At 40.2% G+C, this 12,325-nt stretch overlaps 1 protein-coding gene across 12 annotated transcripts in view; it reads right to left on the minus strand.

The window, feature by feature from the left end:
- Nucleotides 1–12,325, minus strand: part of LOC131953051 (uncharacterized) — a 192,351-nt gene that overhangs the window by 162,442 nt on the left and 17,584 nt on the right. For all 12 annotated transcript variants that reach the window (XM_059316055.1, XM_059316063.1, XM_059316059.1 and 9 more), the window contains exon 3: nt 7,503–7,564. In XM_059316055.1, coding sequence (XP_059172038.1) covers nt 7,503–7,564 — 62 coding nt within the window. The remainder of the gene's footprint in view (nt 1–7,502; nt 7,565–12,325) is intronic.

A 12,325-nucleotide genomic window follows, 5' to 3' on the forward strand; every position in this document is an offset into this window, starting at 1 on the left:
TTGACACTATTACCCACAAAGGTCTACCAAAATGTAACTAAATTATTCAGCAAGCGTACAGAGTTGAAGCTAATACGTCTAGCCTTGCTGTCTGTAGGTTTGTGGCGACTGTGTTATGCCGGCCTAAACTTTATTGTGTACACACCAACTTTATTGAATACATACCAATTTTATTGTGTACACACCTTCAAGCACTACCAACTACTGGGCCATGATTTAACTTAATGACAAATTTCCTATTTACATTTTTCTACCCCAATACAGCATCGTTCTGATTAATTTTTAGTCGGTCTCGTATTTACGGTTTTAGCCAGGATTAGAGCCTGGGTTTGTTAAAAATACCGATCATGTCAGATCATACAAACATTGATATTTTAAATGTACCAAGCCCACTAGAGTATTAATATTTAGTTACAAGAAAAGTTTATATCCCGTATCTATATAACACTAGCACGGTTCTAACTTAACACACGGTAATATTCTGCCCACACATCTATAAAAATATAATGGAGATAAACTAGCTGGTAGTGCTAGGCACCTGAAAGAAATCGCCCGAGCATACTAGATTGAACTGAAAAGCTGTTCTACCAACCGGCAAAATGGCTTTACTGCAGTCGTGATAACAGTTTTAATATGTTGGGGTGGCTTTAAGCATCGTTTCAGATCCTTAACTATATGTGTGGGTTAAATCAAGATACGTTTAAAAGCTGTTCATTGGGGGGGGGGGGGGGGCTCCAAGTCTACGTTTAACATACGGGTAATAATTGTGTCAACCCTAATGGTGTAGTCGTGGATTAGCTAATCCATTAATTAAGGCGTGGTGCGTGAAATGCTAATTCTCGTGACCTAGTTAGTGGAACCGCCGGGTCGGTTCGGTCAGGTACGGAGACCAGGACGGCTTGATTCTACACCACTCCCAGCCGTCCACACAGCGACCAGACAATCCGGTCTAACCGGCTACAACCTGACACACAAGTCAGTCTTAAGACAATCTGTCTTGTATTGCCAACAGAGGACTTAAGTAAGACACTGTGACAAAGTATCGTAAACATTGAAAGACATTTAAACTAAAAAAAAAAAAAAAAACAGCGTCAGACAGTAATTCAAACTGAGACATTGTACAAATGGCACTGACATATGAAAGAATATATGTAAAAACTTTATAAAGACACCGTAAATATTCTTTAAGCCGTGTTTATGTATACACTGTTTTATTAAAAAAAAACGACTGGATGATGTGATAGGGCATTGTATGAAGAACATGGGGATTTCGCTGGGTGATGATGTGAGATGGATGATGTAGATCTAGAATGGGTGTTGTATGATGAGTACTGGACAACTCATGTTGTACGATGTGTGTTGGACGATGCATGTTGTACGATGTGTGTTGGACGATGCATGTTGTACGATGTGTTGGACGTGGGACTGATACAATCTAGATAAGCGATGTCTGTTAGCCTGTACTGCTGACGTTAAACATTTAAACAAACAGCTCTGTAATTTAAACACGGCTTTGTACACACAATAGAAAACGCCTACACTTAAAACGTACATGAAAACTGGCGACGATACTCAGCAAGGTTTGTTTAAAAACCCTCTACAATAGCACTCTTTGTTCAACCAGAGAGGCAGATCAAATGTCAGCTCCGACAATGGAATCAGCAAGACAGGCACTAAGCTTGTAATGTGAGCCTCTTTAATTACCCGAGATAAATTTCAGACTTCTAGTCCTTCCATACGGTTACTAGTTTGATTGGGAAGATATCTAATTACCCCCACCACCACCAACATCAAAGACAGAATCTAGTAGTCTTTACACACTGTTTCTAGTTTGATTGTGAAGATATCTAATTACCCCCACCACAACCAACATCAAAGACGGAATCTAGTAATCCTTCCATACTATTACTAATTTGATTGTGAAAGTATTTAATTAACCCCTCTACCCCCACCTACACACCTACTTACTATAATCCTTTCATATTGTTACTAGTTAGATGATGAAAGTCTTTGATTACCATTCCTACACAACTTAATCAAGTAGCCCTAGCTTCTTGTGTGATTGTGAAGTGAATGTTTCCACTTGTGATGTATTACTTCCCACAAAGCAAGTATATAAGTGTGTAATTTAAGCGGGCAAGTGGGTAACTGAACGGGTGGTGGTGCACTGCTAGTGTATAAAAACGGATGTTGAACAAGTAATGCTATTGAAGCTGTTTACTTACTCGGCATCATTAAAATAATGTTTACAGAGAGAACATGGGAAAAAAATTATTTACTAATACAACTTTAGCAGAAGACAATACATTTCATAACCCCGTATCGCACTAGAGCAAAAACAGTTTAACAAGATGTTTGGAAAAGCATCTGACGCCATTACGGACTCGACTAGACTAAAGTTAACGTAACGGGACTAATGAGCTACATCAGATGCCACCAGCTAATCCCAGACAAAGTGCACAGACTCTAGAAACGTCAGAGCACTGCATATGGGGGCAAGACGTCAAGTTACCACTTCTTTAAAATACAGTCGTCTCACAAGTAAAATAAGCCATTGGTGTATAGTTCTGGATGCTGTGTGTTTCTGTTGGTGTGTGTGTCTATCTGTTGGTGTGTGTGTGTCTCTGTTGGTGTGTGTGTGTGTCTATGTTGGTGTGTCTCTCTGTTGTTGTGTGTGTGTGTCTGTTGGTGTGTGTGTCTCTCTGTTGGTGTGTGTGTGTGTCTATGTTGGTGTGTCTCTCTGTTGGTGTGTGTGTGTCTATGTTGGTGTGTCTCTCTGTTGGTGTGTGTGTGTCAGTTGGTGTGTGTGTCTGTTGGTGTGTGTGTCTGTTGGTGTATGTGTGACTCTGTTGGTGTGTGTGTGTGTGTATACTCAAATACCCTTTTAAAATCACAGAGAAACTCGTGTAAAAACGAAAAGTACACACGAAAGTACACCATGACCCAACTATAGGGTGTAGCACCTAGACCAAATTTCCGAACATGATGATAATAGGGCCAAGAAAAAAAATCATTACCCTACCCAATTTTCTCCCCATGATAGGGAATCTAAAGCCAAAATTGATTTCCTCTCATTTTCTGCTCGGGTGGTCAATACAACCTGATAAATCATTGGGACAAAGGATCTCATCCTTTAACATCTCTAGGATAAAAGCTGACAAACTTCTCTATGTGGATAAAAGGGATGAAAGTTGGCTTGAACTTCTCTATGTGGATAAAAGGGATGAAAGTTGGCTTTAACTTCTCTATGTGGATAAAAGGGATGAAAGTTGGCTTTAACTTCTCTATGTGGATAAAAGGGATAAAAGTTGGCTTTAACTTCTCTATGTGGATAAAAGGGATGAAAGTTGGCTTTAACTTCTCTATGTGGATAAAAGGGATGAAAGTTGGCTTTAACTTCTCTATGTGGATAAAAGGGATAAAAGTTGGCTTTAACTTCTCTATGTGGATAAAAGGGATGAAAGTTGGCTTTAACTTCTCTATGTGGATAAAAGGGATGAAAGTTGGCTTTAACTTCTCTATGTGGATAAAAGGGATAAAAGTTGGCTTTAACTTCTCTATGTGGATAAAAGGGATGAAAGTTGGCTTTAACTTCTCTATGTGGATAAAAGCTGAATATAACAACTCTGTGTGAATATAAGCTATTTTCACACCCCTATACACTTAAAACTGACAATGTTTAGGGACATCCTTTAACGTCTCTATGCAGAGATTGTTTGCTAGATGTTAGAAATCTGAAACCAGTCGGTGTCAGCTTAGTGGTTTCAAAATGCATGTTTTTATACACATGTAAGGGTGTGTGCGTCTTTTAATTTAAAGTTCACCTAAACCATACATCACATACAAACACATCACATGCACACATATCACATACATCACATACACACGGATACAGTACGTGAAGCAACAACATTGAGGACGTTTTGAGCGCGGTATTTACATACAATGGACGAGCGTGAATGGAGGCAGAAACAAAGAGTTAAAAAAAAATGAACAATGCTGTCCTATTGTTGGGGTGTCAGATTTGTGCTGCTCCCGGATTTAAAGGGTTAACCAGCACGTTTGTGTTTGATGTCACGTGATCCAGGGGATGCCACCAGCTGTTGTATGGCTGACTCAAGGATGTTGGGCCCGACATACAATAACTTAAAGAAAGGGTGCATGAATTTTTGCAGGAACAAAATAATAGAATACACACACGATTTAGGCAAATAGGGTTGATGAAAGGTGTATGTGTGTGTGTGTGGGGGGGGGGGGTGTGGGAGGGTACCCTCTAGAGCAGGGGTCTCCAAACTTTTCAGTCCGAGGGCCGCATTGACTATCAAATTTCAGTTCGGGGGCCAGTTTCTTCCAGACATGTCTTTGATTTTTCTGGGCAAAGTTCCTCAGCCATGACCAACAAACGTTTTTTTCCGTGGACAAAAAGATCTCCGCGGGCCGGATGAAAGGACCTCGCGGGCCGCATCCGGCCCGCGGGCCGTAGTTTGGAGACCCCTGCTCTAGAGAAACTAAAGCTCAGTTCTCTACATAAGTTATCACGTATATTGCCTACGAATAAAATACCTTTCTTTATTTTAACATGACTGTATACGACAAATATTTTTTTTTGTTCAGACTACTATAATTTTTATAGTGAAACAACGTAGGAACTACGTGAATGTATTTTCCCACGTTTTCTTTAACTTGCTTTCTCTGTTTGTGTGTTTGTCTTTCCAATCAAATCTTGCGATCGAAATTTCTGGCACTTCCCAGTTAGCTAGCGCGCTGAAATTTTCAGGGAAGCTTTCTTTTGGATGACCATTGAATATTCAATTGTTATTATTACTAAATTGATCAATGGAAACATTTTATTGAGCATTTTAGACCGCTATATAATCTATATATATAATTCTCCTCTGCTAGCCATTACAAAAAAAACCAGCGACGCGTACCTCGCGCGCAGTGAAGCGAACGATCACATGTCGCCACAGGCTTAGGGGCAGAGAATTTAGCTTGAACCGAGTTTAAACTTACAGGAGGTAGGCCAGTTTGGGGGAGACGATATGGTCGAGTGGTTGGGCACACGATTGCTATCCCACTCGACACGGGTTCAAATCTATGTGTTCTAGTCAGTAACGTATTCAAACAACGTGTTTTTTACGAGTTGTCTTTTTACGAGTTGTCTTTTTACGAGTTGTCTTTTTACGAGTTGTCTTTTTACGAGTTGTCTTTTTACGAGTTGTCTTCGTTTACCCAAAAAAAGTGAAAAGATAAAATCGATAGCAAGATTTTAATGCAAACAAACAGACAAAGACTAAAAAGTAGAAAATAATAATCATTAAAAAAGTTTTAAAAAACCCACGTTTTCTGATTGAACTAAAAAGTAGAAAATAAATGCTATAGGCCCTACATCACAATAATGCAAGCGATCACTCTACTATAAGCGAGCAAAAACGTGGGGCGCCGTGATTTTCTTACAGTTTCTAATACTGTTGACTCTCTACAAGCTCCCTAATAAAAGTCAATAGTATTATCTAATCAATAGTAATATAACTTTTACTTCGGCGCCCCACGTTTTTGATCGCTTATAGTAGAGTGATCGCTTGCATTATTGTGATGTAGGGCCTATAGCATTTATTTTCTACTTTTTAGTTCAATCAGAAAACGTGGGTTTTTTAAAACTTTTTTAATGATTATTATTTTCTAATTAGGGAAAGCCTTACAAAGCACTAAGGAACGTGGAGGTGACTTTGACTGTATTCCACTATACACCAAGCTTAAATAATCACTAGCTCCCCCCCCCCTTCTCCCCTACACCCCCAACCTAATTCGGCAGATTTAATTAAATTCTGTGGTATAGCGTTAAAGCGAGAGGAGGGAAATCGTGACAGTGTCGCCCATCTGGCGAATAAAGCTTCCCTATGGGGATCAGCGGAGGAGGAAGGAGTGAAAAAACGAACATCGAATGGAGATGTAGATATACCGTACTAGCTCTAACTGTAACTTGTTCCTGTTGATCTAGGGAGCTGGTAATTGTAGATAGAAGGTGGTAGACTAGACAGGGAAGCCGGTACTATAGAGGTGGCAGTGAGGCTAGACAGTGAAACCGGTACTATAGAGGTAGTAGTAAGGCTAAACAGGGTAGCCAGTACTTATTTTGACACAAGTACTATGGTCAGTAAGGAAAACTTAACAAAAACTAGACATTTAAGCACACGGCTAAATATATATGTTTAACATAAGTTTGAGTGAAACAACTAAGGTATTACCCTTCTCTTAAATGCTGCAGGAGTATGCCCTCCCTCTCACTTCCCCCACAGAAACCAACCCACTATTTACTTCAGAAATCTTTAACAAAACAAATACATTTGAGTTTAGATTTGCGTCTTACAATTCAAATGAAAGTAAAAAAAATGCAATGCTCATTTTGTATTTTATTTTAGAACACACACTTTTAGAATCAATAAATAACTCCGTGTGACCTAAATTCCGAGATTAAATAGATTGCACCAACATTTTATGCCAGCCTATGCGTAAGTAAACAAAGACCCCCCCCCCCCTCCCCAGCCCTCTGTTTAGTTACTTTCACTTGACTGTATTAAAGAAATTCCCCATTAAAAACGAACCTCGCCGCCTGTTTGTGTTTGGTACTCCTCTATCTAAAGCCAAGTTTCACACATACTGTCAAACTCTGGCGGTCCCGGGCCGAGTGTGATTAATTAGTGACAAGTGTACTAGTGACAAGTTACCAGTGACAAGATTCCACCTGTGTGGGTACTGGCGGTTTATGACAGACGACTTCTCGTGTAAGTCATCGAGTGTAAAGCTCGCTGAGTTTATGGGAAATTATGGGAGAAAGTAAATTTCCCTTTTCGCACCCGATGGCCCATGTGGCAAGCGAAGTAGAGTTCACCTGTTTCTGTGACCTCAGCATGTGAAGATATAGTGTGGTCAGATCTAGATCTAGCCGCCTTTACTTTCCCTAACGTGAGTTAGGCACCAATTAGAACTGGGTGGACTTAGGGACATTCTACAGACTTGAACCCGGATTCGAATTCGAGACTTTCGGGTTAACCGTTATATGCTCCGCAAATGACTAAAACAGAGGGACCAACCGTTGTATTCCCCCGAATAGTAACCCCAGTCTAATTATAAGTGACCTCGACAGTTTCAAGGTCTAGTTCAGCGCTACTACTAATTGTGTTGTGTTGTGGAGTATCTACCACAAGACTAAATCCGATCCACTTGATTGTAAATAAGGGTCTAGGCGGGGGACGTATGTTTATGGGAGAAGCGGTGGTATTATTTTTAGCGTACAAACTAAAGTTCAATTACACGCCAACTGGCGCCAGCCCCGGTATATTTTATAGAGGGTATTACAGTACACATGGGAGCACATGACTTGGGTACCTATGGTACTAAATTATAAAGAAACGCGATATCATTCATGTATCCGAGTGACTTCCCTTAGTAGGTGCTCTGGTAGAAGGGGGGGATACAGTAGGACCTTTCACGCTACCTACCTTCAAAAGGTGTTTGTTAACCCATTTTGTGAACGTCTTTTTCTGAACGGCGTCTCTTTCATCTGCAAATAAGAAGAGGAATTCGTTATCTTAAAATAGAAAATGTATAAAAACAGGTTTTGTATAAGAGGGTTTAAATAGGAGAGGGATGACGCTGGGGGGTAGGGGTGGGGAGGTGGGGGGAATCAGTGTGTTAGATATAGAAACAGGAGGGCCTAGTTAAACAGTAGGAGAATAAGGTCGTCAGGACATTCAGATAATAGGTGGAAGAGGGATTTGAAAGGTACACATAATGCTTAAGCAAATCACGGGTTAAAGATGATAGAGCGTATATCTGGCAAGCCTCGGCCGCCGTGCTATCTACTCCTATTTGCTTTCTACTGTATACCCTGACGTCCCGCGGCGCCTCTCTGCATGTGCATGACTTAACTCAATGCAAATATTGGCGACACACAATGTGCCAGGATTGTAGGCAAAAAAAACTGCAGAGTACGTAATAAAATGTTGCACTGAAGTTTTCTTATTTAAAATGGTGGTATTACGTTGAATAAACCAACACAAAAAAAGTATAAGTAATAAAACAGATAGTGTTTTATTACTTCACAAGTTAAAGACAGTTACAAACAGTTACAAACTTTTCGATTTGCACCCCCCCCCTCGAGATTTCGATTTGCACCCCACCCCCTCAAACTTTCGATTTGCACCCCCCTCCCCCCTCAAACTTTCGATTTGCACCCCCCTCAACCTTTCAATTTATTTTTCCAACCCATTTTGGCGCCCCCTAAGGTCGGCGCACGGGGACATATGTCCCGCCCCCCTCGCTAAGCTACTGGTTACAAAGACTATGGACATTTCGACCCAAGGTCTTCGTCAGCACACAACAGTGTGGTCGAAACGTCCAGAGTATTTGTAACTGTCTTTAACTTGTGAGGTAACTAACACTATCTGTTTTATTACTAATTGAATTAACCTCACTGCAGCTACCATTTGTATTTATCTTTTCACATACAAGTATGAAACTTTGAATTAAAAATCGATACAAAATGGCATTTTGAAAGAATACCGTCAGACAACACACAGCTAGATCAATAAAAGCAATGTAAACCAGGATTTAAACCTAAGTGGAGCGAGACGAATAGATTGTAATCCTGTTACTGAGAGCAGAACAATTATCGGCCTAAATCAGATTTCATGTGACAAACAACAAACTGTGTGAAATAAAGCTACACGATGTGTTTTTATAATTCTAAGTAAACATCTTAACAGGTTATGTCTTGTTTCACCAGCTGTACAAATACATCGAGATACACCAGCAATCGCATGAAATAGGAAACAATTTTACAGGTCATTGTTTAAATGTCGAAAATATAACTCATCGCCATTAAAGCTTTTCAAACGGTGCATATTCTAGTCTAGAGGCTCTTCCCCTCCAAACGCTTCTAACTTTAAAAAAAAACGTAAAAATATTTCTCAAGTCACTCTTCACTAAATTGTTAAAAATGTCTAGCCCCCCCCCCCCCCCCCCCCTCACATCTCACCCCACCCCATCATATGTCACATCAACATCTATGTGTCATACACATTTCTACGACAGCTGATACCGCTTGTTATCGTAATTCTAAACTTCGCCGACAGCGACATGCATAACTCATTAAATTACATACACCTGCATTTTTCAAATGCTGTTCTACAAACTGGATGCAGTGCTATCAGAGACATGACACACGTGCAGGCATGAACAGAGCACGTGCCCGTGTGTGCGTGAGACAGACTAGACAGGCCACTGATACAAAACTTCGACGTGTGCCACAATCAGGGGTCAAGATCAAGGTCACACCATTGATAAATACCATGACTCATAGACTTGTATGACGTAAGTCTGCTATACGATTAAAACGCTGTATTTGTTTAAGAGATACGTATTCCGCGGCTTAAGCAAATAGTGCATGAGTCATATTACTATATCAAGCACTAATCTTTTTTTTTTAAATACATTTTACGTCAGTTGAATAGCACACATCAAGACTAGATATGAAGTATAAAAACTGGCAAGCTGCAGTCAATGATTGGGGTTATCTAAAGCTAATAAAACACAGACAGTTTTATTGATGTGTAGGCCAACTGCTGAACAGCATAGGGTGTAATTAAATACCGTGTAAATGAGACTATGCTGTCTTGTTTAATTAATTCTACGACAGGCACGCTCGATGTTAAGGAGTCCATGTAAAATAAGCCAACAAGATTCCACAACCGTCGTCGATCACGCTTGGTTGAATTTCAGCAAAAGTTACAGTTCTGTATGGTAAATTGGGTTCCAGTTGGTTGAATGATGGGTCAGCATTTTGTTTTGTTTCTAGGTGACTTATCTAGGTATCTGAGAGACAGAGTGAAGAAATCGAGGATTTGTAGATTTGTCAAAATGTCCACAGTCACAATATGGGGCTAAAATAGAATAACCAGATGGACGGCGGGAGGGGGGGGGGTGAGTAAATTGACCCATTTAGGATGACATGTGAGTGTTTATAGGACGTAGGATATAACTGTACGCTTGAACGTAGGGTGCAAGAGTGTACAATTGCACGGGGGACTGAAGTCGTTGGCATACCACTGGACACAGTATCAATGTGAACTAGTGAACACAATATAACAGCTAACTGGACACAGTGAACCACTGGACGGGGTGAACCACTGGACACAGTGAACCACTGGACACAGTGAGCCACTGGACAAAATATAACAGCTAACTGGACACAGTGAACCACTGGACGGGGTGAACCACAGGACACAGTGAACCACTGGACACAGTGAACCACAGGACACAGTGAACCACTAGACACAGTGAACCACTGGACGGGGTGAACTACTAGACACAGTGAACCACTGGACGGGGTGAACCACTATACACAATATAACAGCTAACTGGACACAGTGAACCACTGGACGGGGTGAACCACTGGACGGGGTGAACCACTGTCCACGGTATAAAAGTGAACCAATCTGGTACCAGCACCACGACAGCAAAAGCTAATTATAGCCCTGCACGTCGAGCGGTCACACTTAGAATAATTTCCCTGGCCGACACGGCAACAGACCGTTACTCAATATCGGTGGCCTCTACCCAGCCCCACCCAGGCTCAGCTTCACGGACACGGGCGATCGATAGTGACCACACGCCAGTATCACAAGGACAGCAAGTGGTATAAGTGGGGGGGGGGGGGGGACACAGGACAGACCACAGAACAAGATTGACAAAACGTCTTGAGTTAGTGGAAGATTCTAACAGAGAAAAGAAACGATACACATAACACTATTAGGGACTAGATATTCATTCAAAACTTAAATCTTCAACCAAAGAAACAAAAAAAAACGATACACATAACACTATTAGGGACTAACAGTAACACAATCATTCAAAACTTAAATCTCCAACAAAAAAAAAAAAAAAAAAAAACGATACGCATAACAGTATTAGGAACAAGCAGTAACACATTCATACTAAACCTAAATCCCCAACAACAGAAACCAAAAGACGATACGCAATGTTGAAGATATACTTTAACCACTGATGTGGCAATACTCAGCAGGGTGTCAGAGAGTGGTACAATGGTGTTTAAGATTGTCGCAGCATGCCGTCGTGTTTTGTGAAGCGAATGTTCTCAGGACGAATACACTTTTATGTATATTCATACACAAGTTTATTTTAAGGAATACACTTTTATGTATTTTCATACACACGATATTTTTTTTCTTCTTTTCCGCGAATAATAACAAGTTGCTTGGCTTAATATTTAGTAACTGAACATCTGCCGTTTGTTAATTTAAAAATTGCGTATGGCGAACTGAATATAACAATGCCGCTTTGTTAAAAGTTACTAAAATCAGTGACCACATAAAAATAAACATTTTCCGTGCATGAAACAGGGTTCACAGCCACATTTTTCATCAAACAATTCAAGATTTCTCAAAGTGAAAATCGACTAATTTCTAGAAAAATAATAATGATTATAAATTTTTAAAATTTATTTTACTCAACAAATGTTTCAGAGGAACAAGTTTTCTAAAAGGATACCAATATTTAATAATATTTCCTATACAAATAGTAGTTCTATCTCTGCTAAAATGTAATGCAAACCAAAAGACAAACAACACCGTACATGAGATTTCTTTATAGGCGCACAGCAAGTAGCCTGTCCGTACAGCACTAGCCTACACTCACATACACCCCCCAAACAACACACACGCCACTAACATTTTTTAAAGGTCCGAATAAATCACCACCTGACGTATTTAACAAGATGAAAGAGAAACCTGGCCTGGTAACAAAAGCATGTCAGGTGAATCGACCGGCCGTTAGACTTAACATGTAGAATACCATCCATCATACGCAAGTGGAGGTTTGTGGTTTTATATCGTGAATTATTCAGTTTCAAAGACGAAAGTAAATATTAATAGAGTGCATACGCGGTAAAAATGGTATAAAAAATAAATGAAAATAATCGTTAGGTGGCGCTGTTTGGTCTCTTCTGACGTGGCCGAGTATCTGTCTAGCTTTTAGAGTTCAGATCAATACAAGTTCACAATCATTTATTTAAAAAAAAATAAAAAAATTTGGCAAAAAGAGGAGATCACGTGAATTAAAAAAAACCATGGATGACGAACGAAAACTGAGAGTGAGGGATAATCTGACCTGTTCTATATTTATCGATGAGCCAACCATTTTGGAACTGCCCCCCCCCCCTCCCCCTCCACCACTTTTAGCAAAATCTGCCACGTCAATAATGAAGACCAGCAAGGCTTGGTTTTATGAGACCAGATTGTGTGTG

This window comes from Physella acuta, unplaced genomic scaffold (genome assembly GCF_028476545.2).
Source record: "Physella acuta isolate Inbredline_101_S28 unplaced genomic scaffold, ASM2847654v3 ptg000902l, whole genome shotgun sequence".
Lineage (NCBI taxonomy): Eukaryota > Metazoa > Mollusca > Gastropoda > Physidae > Physella > Physella acuta.